The 24,411-nt window shown below is 48.9% G+C and overlaps 2 protein-coding genes and 1 pseudogene across 2 annotated transcripts in view; 2 read left to right on the top strand and 1 right to left on the bottom strand.

The window, feature by feature from the left end:
* Window positions 1-4,342: 4,342 nt before the first annotated feature.
* On the bottom strand, window positions 4,343-4,840 carry LOC120361477 (RNA-binding protein 3 pseudogene; annotated as a pseudogene).
* A 1,530-nt stretch (window positions 4,841-6,370) lies between these two features.
* On the top strand, window positions 6,371-6,827 carry LOC120361498 (large ribosomal subunit protein eL39-like). Its single transcript, XM_039463245.2, has one exon. It carries the CDS (start codon window positions 6,413-6,415, stop codon window positions 6,566-6,568), a length of 156 nt encoding a protein of 51 aa, XP_039319179.1. The 5' UTR covers window positions 6,371-6,412; the 3' UTR covers window positions 6,569-6,827.
* Window positions 6,828-8,023: 1,196 nt separating this feature from the next.
* Window positions 8,024-24,411, top strand: part of L3MBTL2 (L3MBTL histone methyl-lysine binding protein 2) — a 26,972-nt gene continuing 10,584 nt past the window's right edge. Inside the window, exons 1-8 of the mRNA XM_003932835.4 lie at window positions 8,024-8,130; window positions 12,704-12,941; window positions 15,725-15,858; window positions 17,466-17,589; window positions 18,762-18,841; window positions 21,245-21,362; window positions 22,247-22,381; window positions 22,715-22,803. Of these exons, the coding sequence (XP_003932884.1) occupies window positions 8,107-8,130; window positions 12,704-12,941; window positions 15,725-15,858; window positions 17,466-17,589; window positions 18,762-18,841; window positions 21,245-21,362; window positions 22,247-22,381; window positions 22,715-22,803 (942 nt within the window). The 5' untranslated portion in view covers window positions 8,024-8,106. The remainder of the gene's footprint in view (window positions 8,131-12,703; window positions 12,942-15,724; window positions 15,859-17,465; window positions 17,590-18,761; window positions 18,842-21,244; window positions 21,363-22,246; window positions 22,382-22,714; window positions 22,804-24,411) is intronic.

The raw sequence follows: 24,411 nt of genomic DNA, 5'->3' as shown, positions 1-24,411 counted from the left end.
GGTGGATCACGAGGTCGAGAGATCGAGACCATCCTGGTCAACATGGTGAAACCCCGTCTCTACTAAAAATACAAAAATCTAGCTGGGCGTGGTGGCATGTGCCTCTAATCCCAGCTACTTAGGAGGCTGAGGCAGGAGAATTGCTTGAGCCCCCAGGAGGCAGAGGTTGCGGTGAGCCGAGATCGCGCCATTGCACTCCAGCCTGGGTAACAAGAGCGAAACTCCGTCTCAAAAAAAAAAAAACAAAAAAACAAAAAAATAATAAACAGAAGTAAAAAATATTTGATAGCCGGGCGCGGTGGCTCAAGCCTGTAATCCCAGCACTTTGGGAGGCTGAGGCGGGTGGATCACGAGGTCAGGAGATCGAGACCATCCTGGTCAACAAGGTGAAACCCTGTCTCTACTAAAAATACAAAAAATTAGCTGGGCATGGTGGCTCGTGCCTGTAATCCCAGCTACTCAGGAGGCTGAGGCAGGAGAATTGCCTGAACCCAGGAGGCGGAGGTTGCGGTGAGCCGAGATCGTGCCATTGCACTCCAGCCTGGGTAACAAGAGCGAAACTCCGTCTCAAAAAAAAAAAAAAAATATTTGAGGTAGTTTTTGGAGAATAAAAGGGACTTGCTGATGGACTGAACAATGAGGAATGGAGAGGGAGAAATCAAGAGGAAATCCCGGGGATAAAGTGTTCGGTTTGGGTTTACCACGCAATGTCAAGTTGCTGCCTAGACAAATGGATACATTAGTCTGGAGCTCAGACAACACACTGCTGGACTGAAGATGTGAATTGGGAGCATATAAATGTGAATTTGGACCAGGCTCGGTGGCTCATTCCTGTAATCCCAGCACGTTGGGAGGCTGAGGCAGGCAGATTATAAGGTCAGTAGATCGAGACCATCCTGGCCAACATGATGAAACCCCATCTCTACTGAAAATACAAAAAATAAAATAAAATAGCTGGGCGTGGTGGCACGTGCCTGTAATTCCAGCTACTCAGGAGGCTGAGGCAAGAGAATTGCTTCAACCAGGAAGTCAGAGGTTGCAATGAGCCAAGATCACACCACTGCACTCCAGCCTGGCGACAGAGCAAGTCTCCATCTCAAAAAGAAAAAGTGTATTTATAGCACTAAAAATGAAAGACATCGCTTAAGGTGAAAAGTAAAGAAAAAAGAGAAAAGAAAGGGACTGTGGCTAGGCACAGGGTCTCACGCCTGTAATCCCAGCACTCTGGGAGGCTGAGGTGGGTGGATCATCTGAGGTCAGGAGTTTGAGACCCGACTGACCAATACGGTAAAATCCCATCTCTACTAAAAATACAAAAATTAGCCAGACATTAATGGCGGGTACCTGTAATCCCAGCTACTCAGGAGGCTGAGGCAGAAGAATCGCTTGAACCCAGGAGGGAGAGGTTGCAGTCAGCCGAGATCGTGCCACTGCACTCCAGCCTGGGCGACAGAGTAAGACTTTCTAAAAATAAATAAATAATAAATAATAAAAATTTTAAAAGGTAGAATAGCACAGTGGCAGGGGATAGAGTACGGGAGTTAAGTTCAAGGAATTTATTTATATAGTATGGAACAGAAGAGCATGTTTGTGTTGCTATTGCGAATGACCCAATAGAGAGAGACAGATTAATTATCCCAGACAGAAGAACAGTGATGCCACACTCTTATTGTTCTGGGGGTAGCCACTGTTGCTTAGCAACCTGTGTTTAATGTTTCAGCTGAATTCCTAATCAATGGCCATTTCAACTTATGCCAATGGTTCTTATCACTAGGGTTCCTGCTTTACTTATTTCCAACTCTGAAACCAGACGCTCAGGTTTTTACTTCCTTGTACTGTTGATGATGTATGCATTTTTTGTTTGTTTATTTGTTTGAGACGGAGTCTCACTCCATCGTCCTGACCTCAGGGGATCTACCCGCCTCAGCCACCCAAAGTGCTGGGATTACAGGTGTGAACCACCACACCTGGCCTTTTCTTTTGAGAGGGAGTTTTGCTCCTGTTGCCCAGGCTGGAGTACAATGATACCTCTCTGCTCTGGGGCCCCCCAAAACCTCCACCTCCCGGGTTCAAGTGATTCTCATGCCTCAGCCTCCCGGGTAGCTGGGACTATAGGCATGTGTCACCATGATGGCTAATTTTTTTTTTTTTTTTTTTTTTTGAGACGGAGTTTCACTCTTGTTACCCAGGCTGGAGTGCAATGGCGCGATCTCGGCTCACCACAACCTCCGCCTCCTGGGTTCAGGCAATTCTCCTGCCTCAGCCTCCTGAGTAGCTGGGATTACAGGTACACGCCACCATGCCCAGCTAATTTTTTGTATTTTTAGTAGAGACGGGGTTGACCAGGATGGTCTCGATCTCGACCTCGTGATCCACCCCCCTCGGCCTCCCAAAGTGCTGGGATTACAGGCTTGAGCCACCGCGCCCAGCCTATTTTTTTTTTAAACAGAGTTTAATTCTTGTTGCCCAGGCTGGAGTGCAATGGCTCAATCTCGGCTGACTGCAACCTCCACCTCCCAGCTTTAAGTTATTCTTCTGCCTCGGCCTCCCAAGTAGCTGGGACTACAGGCATATGCCACCACACTGAGCTAACTTTTTGTATTTAGTAGAGGTGGTGTTTCACCATGTTGCTCAGGCTGGTCTCAAACTCCTGACCTCAGGTGATCCACCTCAGCCTCCCAAACTGCTGGGATTACAGGCGTGAGCCATGGCATGCAGCTTTTTGTTAAAACGGAATCTTGCTTTGTCACCCAGGCTGGAGTGCAGTGGCATAATCCTGCCTCACTGCAACCTCCACCTCTGAGGTTCAGGCGATTATCCTGCCTCAGTCTCTGGAGTAGCTGGAACTACAGGCATGTGCCACCACACTGGGTTAATATTTTGTTGCTGTTTTTTTATATATAGAGATGGGGTTTCACTATGTTGGCCAGGCTGGTCTTGAACTCCTGATCTCAGGTGATTCACTCACCTCTGCCTCCCAAAGTGCTGATATTACAGGTGTGAGCTACCATGCCTGGCTATATTTGTATTTTTCTTAGTAGAAACAGGGTTTCGCCATCTTGGCCAGGGTGGTCTAGAACCCCTGACCTCAAGTGATCCTCCCGCCTTGGCTTCCTAATGTGCAAGGATTGCAGGTGTGAGCCACCATGCCTGGCTGATGATAAACGCATTGGGATGTGAAAAATGATATCACAGAGAAGACAAATTGAGGGACTCTCAGTCAATCTTAAAGAGACACTGCCAACAATTACAGGATGTGGATCTCCAGTTCAGGGCTCTCCTCTGAGCTCCAACTGCGATCTTGCCCCTTTCTCCTCTGTCTCACAGGCATCTCAGACTAAGCAAAACTCTTCTCTCCATTCAACCACCAAAACTCACTCATGCCTCCAATAGTTTTCACCATTACAGAACATGGTGCCACCATCCACCCATCTGAGGTTTCCCTCAGAGTCATTCTGGATTCCTCCCCCTTCCAGATGCCACCTGTACAATTAATTACTGCCTCCAATATAATTCTCAAATCCATCTAACATTTCTGCATGTCCTCTGCCTCTGCCCTGGTCTAAGCTACCATCATCCTTCTCCTAGATCATTACAAAAACCCTCTTTTGTATCTTATTTTTATTGATTTATTTTAGTTTTTAGTTTTAGGGTTTTTTTTGTTTGTTTTTGTTTGAGACACAGTCTCCCTCTGTTGCCCAGGCTGGAGTGCAATGGCAATTTCTTGGCTCACTGCAGCCTCCACTTCCCGGGTTCCAGCAATTCTCCTGCCTCAGCCTCCTGAGTAGCTGGGATGACAGGCGCCTGCCACCATGCCCGGCTACTTTTTGTATTTCTTTTTTTTTCTTTTTCTTTTTTTTTTTTTTGAGACGGAGTTTCGCTCTTGTTACCCAGGCTGGAGTGCAATGGCGCGATCTCGGCTCACCGCAACCTCCGCCTCCTGGGTTCAGGCAATTCTCCTGCCTCAGCCTCCTGAGTAGCTGGGATTACAGGCACACGCCACTATGCCCAGCTAATTTTTTGTATTTTTCGTAGAGACGGGGTTTCACAATGTTGACCAGGATGGTCTCGATCTCTTGAACTCGTGATCCACCCACCTCAGCCTCCCAAAGTGCTGGGATTACAGGCTTGAGCCACCACGCCCGGCCCCAAAAAAATTTTTTTTAAGATAGAGGTGTCTAAAAGGTCTTTGGCAGCTCAATTTGAAAACAACAGGTTGATATACTGTAAAATAAGATGTTTCAGTGTAGCTCCAAAAACTTTTATAAATACAGCCATTTGGAAGGACGATCCCAGATTAAAAATTATTCCTTGTGCATCTACATTATGTGCATGTCTCATTTCAGTTGTCACAATTGTCTCTATAATTTCCTCCTGAGTAGTGGTCATAACCACCCTGGTTTCTGCCATTATAGTCTCTGGAACTGGAGCGTCCATATCCATATCCATACCCTCCAGGTCGACTGTCATAATACCTGCCACTCCCATAGCCCTGGTCCCCACCACCGCTAGAGCAGCTGCGACCATGCCCATGGGCCCCAAAGGCACCTCCTCTAGTTCCCCGAGCAGACTTGCCTGCGTGATCCACACGGATCTGACGACCATCCAGGGACTCTCTGTTCATGGCTCTCATGGCAACTGAAGCAAGCTCTGGGTTGGTGAAGGTGATGAAACCAAAACCCCTGGACCGCTGAGTCTCCCGGTCCTTGACAACGACCACCTCAGAGATAGGCTCGAAGCTGCTAAAGTGGTCTTCCAGTGCCTGCTCATTGTTGTTAAAGTTGAGCCCCCGTACGAAAAGCTTTCCTTCTTCAGAGGACACGGCAGCAAGTTCAGGTCCCGGAAATTAAAATGTAAAAAAGCCAAACACACAGAGAGGTCAGAAGAGCAGAGAAAACAGGGCTTTTTTTTTTTTTTTTTTTTTTTTTGAGACAGAGTCTCACTCTGTTACCCAGGCTGGAGTGCAGTGGTGCAGTCTCAGCTTACTGTAACCTCTGCCTCCTGGGTTCAAGCAATTTTACCACCTCAGCCTCCTGAGTAGCTGGGCTTACAGGCACACACCACCATGCCTGGCTCATTTTTATATTTCTAGTAGAGATGGCGTTTCACCATGTTGGTCAGACTGGTCTATTGGTTAGGCAACTCCTGACCTCATGACTCACCCACCTTGGCCTCCCAAAGTCCTGGGATTAAAGCCCTGAGCCACCGCACCCGGCCTAATTTTTGTATTTTTAGTAGAGACAGGGTTTCACCATATTGGCCAGGCTGGTCTCGAATTCCTCACCTCAGGTTATCCACCCACCTTGGCCTCCCAAAGTGCTGGGATTACAGGCATGAGCCACCTCACCTAGCCTATTATTCATTTTTTAAAATTTATTTTAATTTTTTTTTTTTTGAGACAGAGTCTTGCTCTGTCACCCAGGCTGCAGTACAGATGACCTCCGCCTCTAAGGTTCAAGCAATTCTCCTGCCTCAGCCTCCTGAGTAGCTGGGATTACAGGCATAAGCCACCACACCTAGCTAATTTTTTTTTTGGTAATTTTAGTAAACATGGGGTTTTACCATGTTGGTCATCCTGGTCTCGAACTCCTGACCTCAGGTGATCTGTCCGCCTTGGCCTCCCAAAGTGCTGGGATTACAGGTGTGAGCCACTGTGCCCAGACTATTATTATTATTATTATTATTATTATTATTTTTATTATTATTTTTTTTTTAGACGGAGTTTCGCTCTTGTTACCCAGGCTGGAGTGCAATGGCGCGATCTCGGCTCACCGCAACCTCCGCCTCCTGGGCTCAGGCAATTCTCCTGCCTCAGCCTCCTGAGTAGCTGAGATTACAGGCACGTGCCACCATGCCCAGCTGATTTTTTGTATTTTTAGTAGAGACGGGGTTTCACCATGTTGACCAGGATGGTCTCGATCTCTTGACCTCGTGATCCACCCGCCTCAGCCTCCCAAAGTGCTGGGATTACAGGCTTGAGCCACCGCGCCCGGCACCAGGCTGGACATTTATATCATTGAGCATAAGAATATTCCAGTTTCTGCTGGGCACGGTGGCTCACAACTGGAATCCCAGCACTTTGGGAAGCTGAGGCAGGTGGATCACAAGATCAGGAATTCGAGACCAGCCTGGTCAAGATGATGAAACCCTGTCTCTACGAAAAAATACAATTAGTCGGGCGTGGTGGCAGACACCTGTAATCCCAGCTACTTGGGAGGCTGAGGCAGAGAATTACTTGAACCCGGGAGGCGGAGGTTACAGTGAGTTGAGATCCTGCCACTGCACTCCAGCCAGGGCATCACAGCGAGACTCCGTCTCAAAATAAAATAATACAAATGATTTTAAAAAAGAAAAGGACTTCCTCTCTTCCTTTCTCCGCCATCGTGGTGTGTGCTTTACTCCGTTTCCCGCCATGTCGTCTCACAAGACTTTCAGGATTAAGCGATTCCTGGCCAAGAAACAAAAGCAAAATCGTCCCATTCCCCAGTGGATTCGGATGAAAACTGGTAATAAAATCAGGTACAACTCCAAAAGGAGACACTGGAGAAGAACCAGGCTTGGTCTGTAAGAAATCACACATGCGATGGCACACGTATCCATGCTGTCCGAAGGTCACAATCGAGTGCTACTAAACCAAGCTATCGGGAGACGTTTGAATAGATTCCTTTCTGTATCTGTTATGAAGGCATTAGTTAGTACAACCCACAGTGCTTCCATTATTCATGTTTAAAAAAAAAAAAAGGTTTTGGTTGCCTGGGTTCAGTAATAAATATGTGAGACCTTTCACTTCTAAAAAAAAAAAAAAAAAAGAAAAGGAAAAAAAATAATATTACAGTTTCTGGCCGCGCGCGGTGGCTAATGTCTGTAATCCCAGCACTTTGCGAGGCCGAGGTGGGCAGATCACCTGAGGTCAGGGGTTTGAGATCAGCCTGGCCAACATGGAGAAACCCCGTCTCTACTAAAAATTCAAAATTAGCCGAGAGTAGTGGCACGCGCCTGTAATCCCAGCTATTCGGGAGGCTGAGGCAGAAGAATCACTTGAACCTGGGAGGCAGAGGTTGCAGTGAGTCGAGTTCGCACCACTGCACTCCAGCCTGGACAAAAGAGCGAGACTTCGTCTCAAGAAAACACACACACACGGCATCCCAGTTTCTTTTTTCTTTCTTTTCTTTTCTTTTCTTTTTTTTTTTTGAGACGGAGTTTCACTCTTGTCACCCAGGCTGGAGTGCAATGGCGCGATTTCAGCTCACTGCAACCTCCGCCTCCTGAGTAGCTGGAATTACAGGCACGCGCCACCATGCCCAGCTAATGTTTTTTTTTTTTGAGACGGAGTTTCGCTCTTGTTACCCAGGCTGGAGTGCAATGGCGCGATCTCAGCTCACCGCAACCTCTGCATCCTGGGTTCAGGCAATTCTCCTGCCTCAGCCTCCTGAGTAGCTGGGATTACAGGCACGCACCATCATGCCCAGCTAATTTTTTGTATTTTTAGTAGAGACGGGGTTTCACCATGTTGACCAGGATGGTCTCGATCTCTTGAGTTCGTGATCCACCCGCCTCGGCCTCCCAAAGTGCTGGGATTACAGGCTTGAGCCACCGCGCCCGGCCTCCTTTTCTTTTTTAAAAAATCTGGAGTATTCTAGTTTCTGCCTGAGTTGGAAATGAATTCCTCTGCTATGCATCCGAGCAAAAGGCCACCTTAAATGTCTAACCCGGGAAAGTACAAGGTTTTTCCTGGAATCTGGAACAGTGACTATTATAAGTGCGCAATAACCGTTTAGTGAAGACTAGAGGTGAAGTCAAGAGGTTGGCCTAATTGGAACAGTTGGGGTGAGGCGCGCCAGGGCCGGCGCCGCTGATTTACACGTCGCTACGGTAACGCCCCACCCTGCACACCCAGAGCGAACTACAATTCCCACAACCGCCCGCGGCTTTCCCGCCCACAGGGAGGGAAGGGCGTAAGCAGGCACGGCACCGGCTTTTTCTCCTTCCTGCAGCGTGATTGGCCCGCGACTCAGGGAGGCGGCCAATCACTTATCTCACGGAGGGCAACGAGGCCAATATGGCTTCCTGCACTTGGTGACGCTTGGAGAAACTGAATTAGGTCTCATGGAGAAGCCCTCGCGTAATGAGGTGAGAGGGAGAGGGCTTAGCGTAACTGGGATAGAGAACCCCGAGAGCCTCGCTCCGTGGACCCTTCTTGAGGCCTTTTAGCGACGCCTGGAGGGTGGAGGGTGGAAGGATGGATAAACTGAGATCGTTAAAGTGAGCCAGGACCAGAGGCGATTGGCTTTACTTTTTGTTCCTTTACTGCTGGGGCCAACGTTCGGCAAGGCGTTCAGGGAGGAACAAGAGTCCCTGACCTGGGTGAAGGGGAACTAGGTTTAGGATCTGAGAGCTGAATTTTCTTTGTCCTCTTTGTCTCGTGGCCGTGTTCTTTAGGGCTTGTGAGGCCTGTTACATGAGGTGGGAAGTGAAGGGAGATTAAAGTTGAGTGAACACTCCTTGTCTGTAACGTTCACGTGCATCATCTTCCAGTACACCCACAGCAATCCTTTATTACTCTTTCTTCTTTGTCGTTCAAGCCACTGAGGCGTAGAGGTGGTGCGACGCCCCAGGAAGTTACCCCAGGTGGAAAGTGAAGGAGGTTGACATTAAGTCGGTCCACCTCCAAAACTTTGCCCGTTATGCAGTCCCACTGTACTGCAATCTGGACTCCACTCGTTTTTTTTTTTGTTTGTTTTTTGAGACAGAGTCTTGCTTTGTCGCCCAGGCTGGAGTCTAGTGGCGCGATATCGGCTCACTGGAACCGATCTCCTGGGTTCAAGCAATTCTCCTCTCTCCCCCTCTCGAGTAGCTGACATTACAGGGATGCCCCACCACACCTGGCTAATTTTTGTATTTTTAGTAGAGACTAAGTGTCACCATGTTGGTCCGACTGGTCTCAAACTCTTGACCTCAGGTGATCTGCCCACCTTGGCCTCCCAAAGTGCTGGGATTACAGGTGTGAGCCACGGCACCCGGCCTCATCCTTTAATCATTTGGCTTCTAGGCACCTTATATTTTTAAGAGACGGGGTGTCCCTATGTTGCCCTGGCTGGAGCGCAGTGGCTACTTACAGGCATGACAACACATGGCAGCCTCGAACTCTTGGGCTCAAGCAATCTTCGCACCTCACACTCCCAAGTAGCTGCGACTACAGGTGGTCTCTGCCAACCTGCCTGACAAGGGTACCTATATTTGAATTGTTTCCTTTCTAGCATATTTGCATGTGTAGTTGCAAATATAAAGTGGAATAGCTCAAACATTCTGCAAGGGTAAACAGAATAATAATGTGGAGAAGAATAGCAAGTCACACTTTTAAAGCTGTTATTGACTGCTGGAAATAGAACTAGGCTTTACATATCTTATCTCAGTCTTCATAATGATTCTCTAAAGAAAGATTATCTCGTAACCATGAAGAAACTGAGGGCAGCAAGATAAAAAATGCACAAAATCACACAGTAAGAGATAGAACCACTATTCAATCCCAGGCAAACCAGAGTCTATGCTTTCAACCAGCAAGAATTGGCAACCTTTATTGACCACTCACTATATGCAAGTGACTTTTTTTTTCTTTTTTTCACTGAAACAGAGTTTCACTCTATTACCAAGCTGGAGTGCAGTGGCTGGATCTTGCTTCACTGCAGTCTCTGCCTCCTGGGTTCAAGCCATTCTCCTGCCTCAGCCTCCCAAGTAGCTGGGATTACAGGCTACCACACCCAGCTAGTTTTTGTATTTTTAGTAGAGATGGGATTTCACCATATTGGCCAAGATGGTCTCCATCTCTTGACCTTGTGATGCGTCTGCCTCGGCTTCCCAAAGTACTGGGATTATAGGCGTGAGCCACACGCCCAGCTGCAAGTCACTATTCTGAGTGCTTTGCCAGTATTGTCTCTTACTTCTCCCCTAAATCCTTTTGAGACAGGGTTGTTCTCTGTTACCGAGGCTGGAGTGCAGTGGTACAACCATAGCTCACTGCAGCCTTGAGCTCCTTAGTTCAAGAGATCCTCCCACCCCACCTCAGCCTCCCTAACCACCATGCCCAGCTACTTTTTTGCATTTTTTGTGGAGACAAGGGTCTCCCTATGTTGCCCAGTCTGGTCTTGAACTTCCAGGCTCAAGCAGTCCTCTTGTCTCGGCCTCCCAAGTGCTGGGTTTATAGAGGCTGGGTTAAAGGGGCATGAGCCACCATGGCCAGCCCCTAAATCCTATGAAATAGGTGGTATTATCCTCATTGTACAGATGTGGAAACTGAAGCACTGCAAAATTGACTTGCTGCAGGTCATACAGTGAGTAAGCACTGGAAATGGTATTTGAGCCCTGGGCCAGAGCCCAAACTTGTCACTTTTTTTTTTTTTTTTTTTTTTGAGACGGAGTTTCGCTCTTGTTAACCCAGGCTGGAGTGCAATGGCACGATCTCGGCTCACCGCAACCTCCGCCTCCTGGGTTCAGGCAATTCTCCTGCCTCAGCCTCCTGAGTGGCTGGGATTACAGGCACACGCCACCATGCCCAGCTAATTTTTTGTATTTTTAGTAGAGACGGGGTTTCACCATGTTGACCAGGCTGGTCTCGATCTCTTGACCTCGTGATCCACCCGCCTCGGCCTCCCAAAGTGCTGGGATTACAGGCTTGAGCCACCGCGCCCGGCTTTTTTTTTTTTTTTTTTTTTTTGAGACGTAGTCTTGCTTTGTCTGGAGTGCAGTGATGCGATCTTGGCTTACTGCAACCTCCATCTCCCGGGTTCAAGTGATTTCCCTGCCTCAGCCTCCTGAGTAGCTGGGATTACAGGTGTGCACCACCATGCCTGGCTAATTTTTTGTATTTTTTAGTAGAGACGGGGTTTTCCCATGGCCAAGATGGTCTCGATCCCCTGACCTCATGATCCACCCACCTTGGCCTCCCAAAGTGCTGGGATTACAGGTATGAGCCACTGCCCCCGGCCATCAACTCTTCACCTTTCTTCACGCCTTTTTTTTTTTCCTTTGAGACAGTGTCTTCCTCTGTCGTCCAGGCTGGAATACAATGGTGTGATCATGACTCAGTGCAGCCTTGACCTCCCAGGCTCAAGGGCAGCCTCCTGAGTGGCTAGAACTACAGATGCATGCTACCACTACCCAGCTTTCTTTTGAGACAAGATCTCACTCTCTTGCCCAGGCTGGATTGTAGTGGCATGATTATGGCTCACTACAGCCTTGACCTCCCAGGCTCAAGCAATCCTTCCACCTCAGCTCCAAGGAGATAGGACTACAGGCACGTGCCACCACAACTCATTTTTTTTTTCCCCATCTCATTTCTAGAGATGGGGTCTTGTTGTGTTGCCAGGGCTGTTCTCAAACTCCTTGGCTAAAGCAGTCCTCCTGCCTCAGCCTCCCAAAGTGCTGGGATTACAGATTTGAACCATCATATCCAGCCTCTTCACACATTTTCTATTACATTCTAGGTAGATTTATATACAGTATCTCATTTGCATCTCACGTAAGTCAAATATTTTTATTTTATAGATGAGAAAATTGAGGCCCGCAGAGGTTAAATGACTTGCCCAAGTCCCCATAGCTAGGTAGGATCAGAGCTGACTCTAGCACTGTGGTATACACCAAGCCACAGTTATCTGTGTGTCATCTGCCTCTCTGATCCTTTTTGGAGCGCCGTGGATCCCAAATTAACTTTTCTCTGACTTAAATTGTTTGAGTTGAGATCATTTTGATGTATATTGAACAGGAAGAATTTTTTTTTTTTTTTTTGAGACAGAGTCTCGCTCTGTTGGAGTGCCAGGCTGGAGTGCAATGGCGCCATCTCGGCTCACTACAACCTCCACCTCCTGGGTTCAAGCAATTCTTCTGCCTCAGCTTCCCGAGTAGCTGGGATTACAGGCACTTGCGACCATACCAGTCTAATTTTTGGTATTTTTAGTAGACACTGGGCTTCACCATGCTGTCCAGGCTGGTCTCAAACTTCTGACCTCGGGCAGTCCACCCGCCTCGGCCTCCCAAAGTGCTGGGATTACAGACATCAGCCACTGCAACTGGCCCAGAAGAATTAATTTCTAATATATGTCTTCTACCCCAGAAAATCTTTGTGAAGTACCTTAGGATATTTTTCTTTTTTTTTTTTTTTTTTTTTTTGAGACAAAGTCTTACTCTGTCGCCCAGGCTGGAGTGCAGTGGTGCAATCTCGATTCACTGCAACCTCCTCCTTCTGTGTTCAAGTGATTCTCCGCCCCAGCCTCCACCACATCCAGCTAATTTTTTTTGTATTTTTTAGTAGAGATGGGGTTTCACTATGTTGGCCAGGATGGTCTCTAACTCCTGACCACAGGTGATCTGCCCTCCTCAGCCTCCCAAAGTGCTGGGATTATAGGCGTGAGCAACCGCATCCAGCCCACATTGTTATACAGTATTCTGTTTGAACCATGTTAAAGTATCATCATTTATAAATCCACAGAGGAGCCTGGTGACTTCCTAACACATATGTTATGTCTTGTTAAGCTGCTGTATTTAGTCGTGGTGGAGAAATGTGTGAATAGGAGTAATGCTCCTAGTGTTTGTAAAAGGAGTATTTGGAAGATTCCCAAAAGTGCAAGGGGGCTGATAGCAGATTTGCAGCTTCTCCCCTGTGCACTAAAGCCAAACATAATTCTCTCTGGTTTGTGTCATCCTCCACTAGGAGACCCCATCTTCAGAACCAATGGAGGAAGAGGAAGATGATGACTTGGAGCTGTTTGGTGGCTATGATAGTTTCCGAAGTTATAACAGCAGTGTGGGCAGTGAGAGCAGCTCCTATCTGGAGGAGTCAAGTGAAGCAGAAAATGAGGATCGGGAAGCAGGGGAACTGCCAACCTCCCCACTGCATTTGCTCAGCCCTGGGACTCCTCGATCCTTGGATGGCAGTGGTTCTGAGCCAGGTGCCTTCAGAGTGTCCCCTGAGGATCGATAAGAGTCAGGAGATGATAGAGGAAGACAGAGCTAGATATAGGCCATATGGGCAGAGCCATCCAGGTGTAAAAGGCTATTTACTCTGATGTCTAGGGGATCAGATGTCTAAGGACCTGTAAGGGAGACGGAAGCACAAGCAGCCACAATGTTACTTCCTCTGCTGCAGTCTAATTTTTTTTTGGTGGGGGGGTCGCTGAGTCTCTGTCACCCAGGATGGAGTGCAGTGGCATTGTCTTGGCTCACTGCAATCTCCGCCTCCTGAGTTCCGGCGATTCTTGTGCCTTAGACTTCCAAGTAGCTAGGACTACAGGCACCTGCCACCATACCTGGCTAATTTTTATATTTTTAGTAAAGTTGGAGTTTCACCATGTTGGCCAGGCTAGTCTCAAACTCCTGAACTCAGGTGACTCACTGACCTCAGCTTCCGAAATTGCTAGAATTACAAGAGTGAGCCATTGTGCCCAGCCCCAGTCTAATTTTGAATTGTGATTTCATTCATTCTTCATATGACTAATGTTTATTCACCACAGATCAGATGCCAGTGAGTAACATGGTGCTGCTTTTACATTTGTATAAGTATGCCGTGGATTTCCAACTTGGATGTTGAAAAGATGGGAAACCTAAAGTGTTTTGGTTACTTTCCAGGAAGGGACAAATAGCTTGTGGCTCGAAAGTCAGGGTGGGAGTGGGGTGGTAATACATGATAAAGTGACCCTGATAGAAGGATTGGGTTGTGGGTGGGCAGAAGAGAATCCCTATGGATCATCTGGAGGCCAATTGTCTTCAGAAATGTGTTGCTTGCACAGCTGCCGAACCCCTGTGTCAGGGCCTCCAATGTGTGGGCTGCCTGTGAAGAGAGACAGGCCAGTCTCTGATGACAATGCCATCCCTTGGATCCCAAACTCTTTTTTTGAGACAGGGTCTCACTCTGTCACCCAGGCTGGAGTGCAGTGGCTGCTCACTGCAGCCTTGACCTCCTTGGCTCAGGCAGTCCTTTCACCTCAGCCTCCTGAGTAGCTGTGACTACAAGCATATGCCACCATGCCTGTCTAATTTTTGTTGTTTTTTTTTTTTTGTAGAGACAGGGTTTTGCCATGTTACCCAGGCTGGTCTTGAACTCCCAAGCTCAAGTGATCCACTCACCTTGGCCTCCCAAAGTGCTAGGATTACAGGAGTGAGCCACCACACCTGGCTTCAAATTCGTTAGAAGAGTAATCTAAGACTCTTTGCAGTTGAATCTTACTTCCTTTCTATTCATCCTGTCTTCTTTTTGTCTCTTGCCTTTTATCTTTCCGCTTTCTGTCTTCTTCCAAACCTTCTCTTAGAATCTTAGGATTTAGAACTAGAAGGAACCATTAGAGACCATTTAGACCAGGGCTTCTGCATATTAGAATTGTCGAGAGAGCTTTTAACAAACTACAGGTGCCAGTATCCCATCACAGACCAATTCATTAATATCTTAGGCTCAGGCTTTTTTTTTTTTGAGAATGGAGTTTTGCTCTTGTTGCCCAGGCTGGAGTGCAATGGTGCAATCTCGGCTCACTGTAACTTCCGCCTCCCAGGTTTAAGGGATTCTCCTGCCTCAGCCTCCTAAGTAGCTGAAATTACAGGTGCCCACCACCATGCCCGGCTAATTTTTTGTATTTTTAGTAGATAGAGACAGGGTTTCATCATGTTGGCCAGGCTGGTCTAAAACTCCTGACCTCAGGTAATCCACCCGCCTCGCCTCCCAAAGTGCTGGGATTATAGGTATGAGCCACCACCCCCGGCCAGCTGGGGCATTGTTAAAAGCTCCTGGGGTGGGTCTAATAGTGAAGTCAGGATTAAAACACTGATCTAGTTTAGTCTCCTTACTATATAGATGAGAAAATAGAGCCACAGAGGTTACGTGACTTTGGCACTTTTTCTTCCTATAAATTTTTTGAGACTGTTTTAACTGTGTTGCCCGGGCTAGAGGTACAGTTGTGTGATCCTTGGTCACTGCAGCCTCAACCTCCTGGGCTCAAGCCATCCTCCTGCTTTAACCTCCCAAGTAGCCGGGACAACAGGCATGTGCCATCACACCTGGCCTTTTTTTTTTTTTTCAACAAGATCTTGCTATGTTGCCCGTGATGGTCTCGAATTCTTGCCCTCAAGCAACCTTCCCTCCTTGGCCTCCCAGAGTACTGGGATTACAGACAGGAGCTACCACACCTGGCCTCTTCTCACTTTCCTCTCACAAACTTTTCAGCACTTACCAGTACCCCGAGTCGTCCTCAGGGGTTTCTGTTAGCCCCTTTGTTGACGTATGTAGTCAAGGGAGGCCAAGCAGCAGCACTTCATTTAGATAGATTCAAATGTACACACCAGTACCTCCCATTCCTCCTCTTTTTTTTTTTTTTTTTTTGAGACGGAGTTTCGCTCTTGTTACCCAGGCTGGAGTGCAATGGCGCGATCTCGGCTCACCGCAACCTCCGCCTCCTGGGTTCAGGCAATTCTCCTGCCTCAGCCTCCTGAGTAGCTGGGATTACAGGCATGTGCCACCATGCCCAGCTAATTTTTTGTATTTTTAGTAGAGACGGGGTTTCACCATGTTGACCAGGATGGTCTTGATCTCTTGACCTTGTGATCCACCCGCCTTGGCCTCCCAAAGTGCTGGGATTACAGGCTTGAGCCACTGTGCCCGGCGTGCCCCAGATTTTGAAGGGCCCATCATTTTGTTTGCTTTGAGGTGGCTGTAGCGGGTGAGTCATGTGCTAAGTTCTCTTCCCAGCTGTCTGTGAGATGTGTGGTATCGTGGGTACAAGGGAAGCCTTCTTCTCCAAGACCAAGAGGTTCTGCAGCGTCTCCTGCTCCAGGAGCTACTCCTCGAACTCCAAGAAAGCCAGTATCTTGGCCAGATTACAGGTGAGAGGCAGCTACTTTGGTCTTCCTGGGGACCCTTGGTGCTGAGACAGGAGCCACCAATTGACTGAAGGCAAGGGCCGGAAAGGTTTGAAAAGTTCCTTGCTTGTGGCCATGTGGTATTTATTATGTTCTCAAGCTTCAGACAACAGAAGAATTCATTTATAGAGCTTATTAAATTATAGATTCCTGAAGCTACCCTCCATTCCCTTCCCTCATCCCCCAGGGTCTGGGGTATTCAGTGCGTTTTAAACAACCCTGGGGGAGTCGGACACCCTTGGTTTTCACCCCACACTTGTGTAAATCCTTTGAAAGAAAGCTGGGAAACAGACCCAAGGTTCACCGGCCATGGCGACTTCAGGAGGACCATGCCTCATGTGACTCCATGTCACAGGCAGCTACCTAGAAAGTCTTGCCAGTTTTTGAGACATGGAAAGATTATTGAGTGTGGTGTTGAACCCACACATTTATTGATAAGTATACTGAAGTCCAAGGAGGTAGAATGACATACCTGGTGTGGCTCTGTAGGAAGAGGGTGACGGAACTGAGGCTGGAACCCAACTTCAGGGCCTGGTCTTAGGTTGATTCCCGGTAGCTGTGACCAGCATCCACAACACTGCTTCCCAAATTAGCCTGCATGTCGGGATCACCTGGAATGTTTTAATTAAAAAATACTGATGCTTCGGTCCTACTCCTCAAGGTTCTGATTTAATTGGGATGGAGTGTAGCCTGGGCAGAGATTAAAGAGCGCCCCAGGTGATCTTCCTGTGCAGCAAACCTTGAGAACCACCAACGTTTATTGGAAATTGCTGTGCGCCAGATCGTTCTGCTTCCTGCTTCATGCACTGTATTGCCTTTGTGAGACAATTACCGTTGTTTCCCCCATTTTGTAGATTTTAGTCAAGACACAGAAAGATCCCTCTCCTCAAAGAGCTAATAATAATATTGGTAATATTAATAGCTACAGTTTGGGAGTACTTGCTAAGGGCTGGACATTCTCAGTCAAATCAATGACCCTAAAAAAATTGATTTTTTTAAAAAAATCCGGTTTTTTTTGAGACAGAGTCTCACACTGTCACCTGGGCTGGACTACAGTAGCACAATCTTGGCTCACTGCAACCTCTGCCTCCCAGGTTCAAGTGATTCCCCTGCTTCAGCCTCCCAAGTGCCTGGGATTATAGGTGCCCACCAACACGCCCAGCTAATTTTTAGTAGAGACAGGGTTTCATTATGTTGGCCAGGTTGGTCTCAAACTCCTGACCTTGTGATCCGCCCACCTCGGGCTCCCAAAATGCAGGGATTACAGGCATGAGCCACTGCACCTGGCCAAAAAATTCCTTTTTTTTTTTTTTTTTTGAGATGGAGTCTTGCTCTGTCACCCAGGCTGGAGTACAGTGGCCTTGGCTCACTGCAACCTCCGCCTCCCCGATTCAAGCGATTCTCCTGCCTCAGCCTCCCGAGTAGCTGGGATTACAGGCAGGTGCCACACATGCCCAGCTAATCAAAAGAGGTTAAGTCACTGACCGAAGCCGGGGACGTCAACCTGACAGTCCAAATCCGGAGCCATGGTCTCAGCCGCCGGGCCACACAGTCTCTCCCCTTCCCTCCAGGGAAAACCACCGACCAAGAAAGCCAAAGTCCTGCACAAAGCCGCCTGGTCTGCCAAAATTGGAGCCTTCCTCCACTCCCAAGGGACAGGACAGCTGGCAGATGGGACACCAACAGGACAAGATGGTAAGATAGTCAAGGGTTGTGTTTAGGACGCTGCCATGGCTGAAGAGGGGGCTGGACCGGGGGTGGACTTTCCTCGGAGTGAAGACTGGGGAAACCAGTCAGGTAGAAAGTGCCCTAGCTAGACTCACGGCGGGATTGCACCTTCCTCTGTTAGGTACTGTGGAAATTACCCAGAAAAATCCCTTCAACCCTCCTTAAATTGCCAGGACCCCTCCCTGTGATAATTCAGAAGCCAAGAATTAGCTGCTTTTGTTACCCTTTGCTTTATCCCTGTGGTTTCTGTTTCCCTGGGGCAGTGGAGGCCCAGATCTGGTTTGAAGGCCGGTGTGGAGAGGGATGGTGGGATAAGGAATGGAGGCTTTCTCTTTTTTTTTCTGAGTGTAGTGTTTGCTAAACAGGTTAAATGTATGCATATCATTGGTTTGCTTTTTTTTTTTTTTTTTTTTTTTTGAGACGGAGTTTCGCTCTTGTTACCCAGGCTGGAGTGCAATGGCGCGATCTCGGCTCACCGCAACCTCCGCCTCCTGGGTTCAGGCAATTCTTCTGCCTCAGCCTCCCGAGTAGCTGGGATTACAGGCACGAGCCACCATGCCCAGCTAATTTTTTGTATTTTTTTTTAGTAGAGACGGGGTTTCACCATGTTGACCAGGATGGTTTCGATCTGTTGACCTTGTGATCCACCCGCCTTGGCCTCCCAAAGTGCTGGGATTACAGGCTTGAGCCACCGCGCCCGGCCATTGGTTTGCATTTCTAACTGAAATTGAGCTCAGCAGGCAGCAGCTCATTTGGAGGGGCCCTAGTGTGTGCACACCCTCCCCCACCTTTAGATTGGGTGTGGCCAATCAGAGGTTGAGGGAGTTGTGAGGAATTTAAGCCCAAGGATATTCGAATTTTCCTCTTTGAGGGAAGAAGGGTGAGAAATTTCCCTCTGAATGTTCCTTTACTCCTGAGAGTCTTGCCACCTTTCAATTCAGTCCTCAGGGGTGGTCTCCATGGCCACTGGTGGGGCAGGTAAGGGAGTGAAGGACGGTGTTTTGGTCATTGCTGTGAGAGGGGCTGCTGGGAGTGGGGGACCTACCTCTGCAGGACCCACAGGGCCCTCGAGGTCCAGGCTCCTGGAGTGACTGCTGCTCAGGCTCCCAGTCTCGACTCATCCTCTTTCTGCTCTGCAGCGCTGGTCCTGGGCTTCGACTGGGGGAAGTTCCTGAAGGATCACAGTTACAAGGCTGCTCCTGTCAGCTGTTTCAAGCACGTGAGTGCCCTGGCGCTGAATGGGAGAGGCTGGGAGCCAGGCATGGAGCTGCTGGCAATGTGGCTTCTTCACCTGCTTCACCAGGGTGGCTTCAGGCTGGACAGTGGCAGTGGGGAGGTCTGGGCAGGAGACGGATGGCGTTACCACTCGCTCCACTTCATGTTTATGTCCACTTAAAAAAAAAATCCTCCTACGAAGACTTCCAGCACCTGCCTGCCTTCACCTCCTGTCTGAAGTCCTTCAGTTTCTTTACATCAGGCGTCCCCAAACTTTTTACACAGGGGGCCAGTTCACTGTCCCTCAGACTGTTGGAGGGCCGCCACATACTGTGCTCCTCTCAGTGACCACCAATGAAAGAGGTGCCCCTTCCTGAAGTGCGACGGGCGGCCGGATAAATGGCCTCAGGGGGCCGCAGTAGTTTGGGGACGCCTGCTTTACATAATGGAACTTGGTGCTAGCTGATGTCGAAGGGTCTTTCCAACTCTGAAACCCTTCTCTCCTTTCTCCCCTATTTGTAGCATTTTCCCATGGAAAGCATGGTGCTTCTCTAACTGGCCTGGGCCCCTTGGACCCTGAGAGGCAGATATGGATACCTCTTGGAGCCTGCTTCTGTAAAAGCCTCCCTGATGCATATCATTGAAAATCCAGAATGAAGGGCAAGGCCCTGGGGGCGGGGCTTGAGCCCAGGAACTGAATCTCCAGCAGCTGTAGCATGTGGGAGCCTGCAGGCCAGGAGAGCAGCTCTTAGCAGCACTCTTGATTTGTCTCCACACCACCTTCCTAAGCTCCGAAGCACCTTCCTAAAGAAATCCAGGAAGAGGCCTCTTTAGTCTTGAGGGAGTAGGAAGTCTTCTACCCAGAGTAAGCCCATATCCTAGCCTCCTTTCAGAACTGCCATTGAACTCTGGGAAGTGCCCTGAACAATGGCAGCTGGTTCTTGACTCCACTAAGTCTCACTCTTCTCTCTGGCTAATGAAGGTGCACATCCTTCTTCCTGGGGGGACTTCTTTTTTGCCCTGAATTCTCTAACAGTCTCAACATTTTCATTCCAGGGGAGTGGCATCCTGCTTGTGTCTAACACATAGAATCCAGTTTGCTTTGTAAAAAGCCTGCCCCTGGGTGCCTGGGCTAACACAGCTGTGTCCAGGTTCTGTGATGAACTAAACTTAATGACCAGGAAGATGGAATGGGATGGGCTGAAGCCAGGGCTGAGAATAAAAATGGTGAATTTGGCCCAGCGCAGTGGCTCACACCTGTAATCCCAGCACTTTGGGAGGCTGAGGCAGATGGATCACCTGAGGTAAGAGTTCAGGACCAGCCTGGCCAACATGGTGAAACCCTGTCTCTACTAAAAATACAAAAATTAGCTGGAAGTGGTAGTGGCCACCTGTAATCCCAGCTACTTGTTAGAGGCTGAGACAGGATAATTGCTTGAACCTGGGAGGCAGATGTCGTAGTGAGCTGAAATTGTGCCACTGCACTCCGGGCTGGGTGATGGAGTGAGACTTCATCTTTAAAAAAAGCTGAATTTTCCCAAAGGAGAATCAGAAGTAGCACTGGGTAGCATTGGCAGGAAAGTGAGGATTAGGTACTGAGAAGGCAACAAAAACAGTCCAGTGCCGTCCTGGGGCATTTTAATAGGAGGGGAGATAGAGAGTAAACTTGCAGGTGGATAGCTGTGTGGAAATGAGGGATCATAGTGCTCACAGCCCAGTTTTGAATGATGATTGAAAGAAAGTATATTTCTGCTAAGAACAGTGCCCGACCATTGCACAGGCTGGCACAGGGATGAAGGGATCGAGGCTCACCAACGCATCATGTGCCCAAAATGATACAGTAAGGACCAGTCCTATAAAGATTAAGACTCAACTCTGGCTGGTTGTGACTCTAGCCATCACCCTGCATCCTGCCACCTCCACTCCCTGGCTCAGCTCTTCAAGGACATGGGGCTAAATTTTTTTTTTTTTTTTTTTTTGAGATGGAATCTCACTCTGTCACCAGGCGGGAATGCAGTGGTGCAATCTCAGCTCACTGCAGTCTCCACCTCCTGGGTTCAAGCAATTCTCCTGCCTCATCCTCCCAAGTAGCTGGGACCATAGGCGCCCGCCACCACACCCGGCTAATTTTTGTATTTTTAGTAGAGACGGGTTTCACCATGGCTAGGATGGTCTTGATTTCTTGACCTCATGATCTGCCCATCTCAGCCTCCCAGAGTGCTGGGATTATAGGTGTGAGCCACCACGCCTGGCCAGGGACTTCATCTCTTTATCCCTAGTGGCTAGTTCTGCACACAGTATGTGATCCAAAAAGTTGAAGTGCAAACAAGGACTTGACTGAGGCCATGAGGCAGCCTCTGTCCTGCTAGCCCAGTTCTCACTCTCGGTAACTCTCATCGCCACACAGGTCCCCCTCTATGACCAGTGGGAGGATGTGATGAAAGGGATGAAGGTGGAGGTGCTCAACAGTGACGCCGTGCTCCCCAGCCGGGTGTACTGGATCGCCTCTGTCATCCAGACAGCAGGTGGGTGTTTGGCTAGGGCAGGGCCAGGGCTGTGTCTGCAGAGCGACATCTCTAGATGGGTGGACAGTGTCGTAGGCAGGAGTTGGCCTAATAAAAGAAAAATCCCACCCACTGAATTTCTGCCCCACTTCTAGGCATTCTACTGGAGAAGGGAACACAGAGCTTAGCAGGCTTAGAAACTCCAATTTTTTTTTGTTTTTCGAGGAGTCTTGCTCTGTCATCCAGGCTGGAGTAGAGTGGCATGATCTCAGCTCACTGCCACCTCTGCCTCCTGGGTTCAGGCCATTCTCCTGCCTCAGCCTCCCAAGTAGCTGGGACTATAGACGCCTGCCACCACACTTGGCTAATTTTTGTATTTTTAGTAGAGACAGGGTTTCATCACATTGGCCAGGCTGGTCTTGAACTCCTGACCTCAGGTGATCTGCCTGCCTCAGCCTCCCACAGTGTTGGCAGTACAGGCATGAGCCACTGCGCCTGGCCAGAAGCCTCAATTTTGAAAGTTCCAGGGCCAGATGTAGTGGCTCATACCTATAATCCCAGCACTTTGGGAGGCCAAGGCAGGAGGATTGCTTGAGCTCAGGAGTTTGAGACTAGCATGGGCAACAGAGTGAGACTCTGTCTCTACAGAGAATGAAAAAATTTTAAAAAGTAAAATTCATTCCAGGGATGATCAGTATATAGAAAATTAACTCAGCACCGTGCCATAATGCTTCCCTAACTAGGGTCATGGATTTGTTTGGCTAGGCCTGTTGTGGCCAACGGGAATCCACTTGCCTGGAAGAATAGGTGCCAGAAATCCAGCTTAGGCTAGAGAAAAGAGAAGGCCTAAGAACATACCTTCCCGAGGTCACCCTCTCTCACAGGTGCCCTTTCCTTTCCTTTAGGGTATCGGGTGCTGCTTCGGTATGAAGGCTTTGAAAGTGATGCCAGCCATGACTTCTGGTGCAACCTGGGGACTGTGGATGTCCACCCCATTGGCTGGTGTGCCATCAACAGCAAGATCCTAGTGCCCCCACGGAGTGAGCTGATGAGAACATTTCCTTTCTTACTGCTGCAGGGCCCCTGGTAGAGGGAGAGTCCTCTGCTTGTGTTAGGTGGAATGAGAGTCCTCTGCATTGTTAGACAGAACACAACCCACTTGCCCCTGGCTTCCTGCCCTTCCTGTCCAGAGGCCCAGGAGCAGATCCAGTTGTGGAGTCTGAGGTTCTCAGAGGAAGTAATTGCTGGCCTGAAGCGGCAGCGATGTTCAGTCCCCACTGCTGAGGGGTCCCCACTCTGGGTGGGCGCTAGCGCCCCTGTAGGTGAGGGTGTTGTCAGTCTGTGTAACCAGGGTTCTGCTGGTGCCTCCACAGCCATCCATGCCAAGTTCACCGACTGGAAGGGCTACCTCATGAAACGGCTGGTGGGCTCCAGGACGCTTCCCGTGGATTTTCACATCAAGGTCGGCAGTGAGCCCTTAACTGATGTCCCTCTGTCCGCTCTTCCATTTTTCTCCATCCTCCATGCTACTCACCAGAGGACGTTATCTAAGATTCCCTTGCCTGATGATCTCCGGCAGCTCCACGTTTTGCAGGGCTGGAGACAAATGCTGCTGCCCCAGGGTTGCCATCTGCCTTTCTAGCCTGGCGTCAGCCACCACCCCACCCAGACTCTGCTTGTACCACAGAGATGAGGAAGTCATGCTGCTTTGTCTGCCTTTTGCTCTTCCTGATCCTTACCTTTGCTCATAGAATTTTTCAGAGGTGTTTACTCAATAGATTTTATTACATACTTTTTTTTTTTTCTTTTTTTGAGACAGAGTCTCACTCGGTTGCCCAGGCTGGGGTACAGTGGTGCAATCTTGACTCACTACAACCTCCACCTCTTGGGTTCAAGTGATTCTCCTGCCTCAGCCTCCTGAGTAGCTGGGATTACAGGTGCGCACCACTGTGCTAGGCTAATTTTTGTATATATTTATGTGTTTAAGAGATGGGGTCTTGCTATGTTGCCCACACTGGAGTGTAGTGGCTAGTCACACGTGCGATCTCACTACTGATCAGCACGGGAGTTTTGACCTGCTTTGTCCGACCTCAGTCAGTTCACCCCTCCCTAGGCAACCTGGTGGTCCCCCGCTCCCGGGAGGTCACCATATTGATGCGAACTTAGTGCGGACACCCGATTGGCATAGCACATTACAGCCCAGAACTGCTAGGCTCAAGCGATCCTCCCACTTCAGCCTCCCCAGTAGCTGGGACTACAGGCACACGCCACCGTGCCTGGCTAATTTTTGTATTTTTTAGTAGAGATGGGGTTTCACCATATTGGCCAGGCTGGTCTTGAACTCCTGACCTCAAGTGATCCACCTGGCTTGGCCTTCCAAAGTGCTGGGATTATAGGCATGAGCCACCGTACCCAGCCTTACGTACTTGTTTACAAGGTACTGTGGGAATACAAAGAATACAGACCCTGCCACCAGAAATTTCGAGTCTGGCAGAGGAAACGAAAGCCATGCACACAAGTAATTCTAATATAGCCTCGGTTTTGAGCCAGGGGTTGTGCCTGGCACAGAATCCCACAAAGGAGCCCTAAGCCAGACAGACCCTTTGATCCAGCTCAAGGGCTGGGATACATCCTGACACCAAGTGCCTGTCCCACATACAGTATCCCAGCAGCTCACTTGGGAGTGAGGGACAGCAGAGTAAGGCCTGGCATGGGGCCCCTCTGGGCTGTCTGATTCTATCTGGTTTAGGACTTCTGTGTGGCACAGAATCATCTGTGTGGCATTTAATTTTAAGAAATAATTTAGGCTGGGCACAGTGGCTCACGACTGTAATCCCAGCACTTTGGGAGGCCAAGGCGGGCAGATCATCAGAGATCAGGAGTTCGAGACCACCCTGACTAACATGGAGAAACCCGTCTCTACTAAAAATACAAAATTAAGCCGGGCGCGGTGGCTCAAGCCTGTAATCCCAGCACTTTGGGAGGCCGAGGCGGGTGGATCACAAGGTCAAGAGATCGAGACCATCCTGGTCAACATGGTGAAACCCCGTCTCTACTAAAAATACAAAAA

The sequence above is a fragment of the Saimiri boliviensis genome, chromosome 21 (genome assembly GCF_048565385.1).
Source record: "Saimiri boliviensis isolate mSaiBol1 chromosome 21, mSaiBol1.pri, whole genome shotgun sequence".
Lineage (NCBI taxonomy): Eukaryota > Metazoa > Chordata > Mammalia > Primates > Cebidae > Saimiri > Saimiri boliviensis.
The sequence above is the reverse complement of the archived record's forward strand: the minus strand, read 5'-3'. Positions and strand labels throughout refer to the sequence as shown.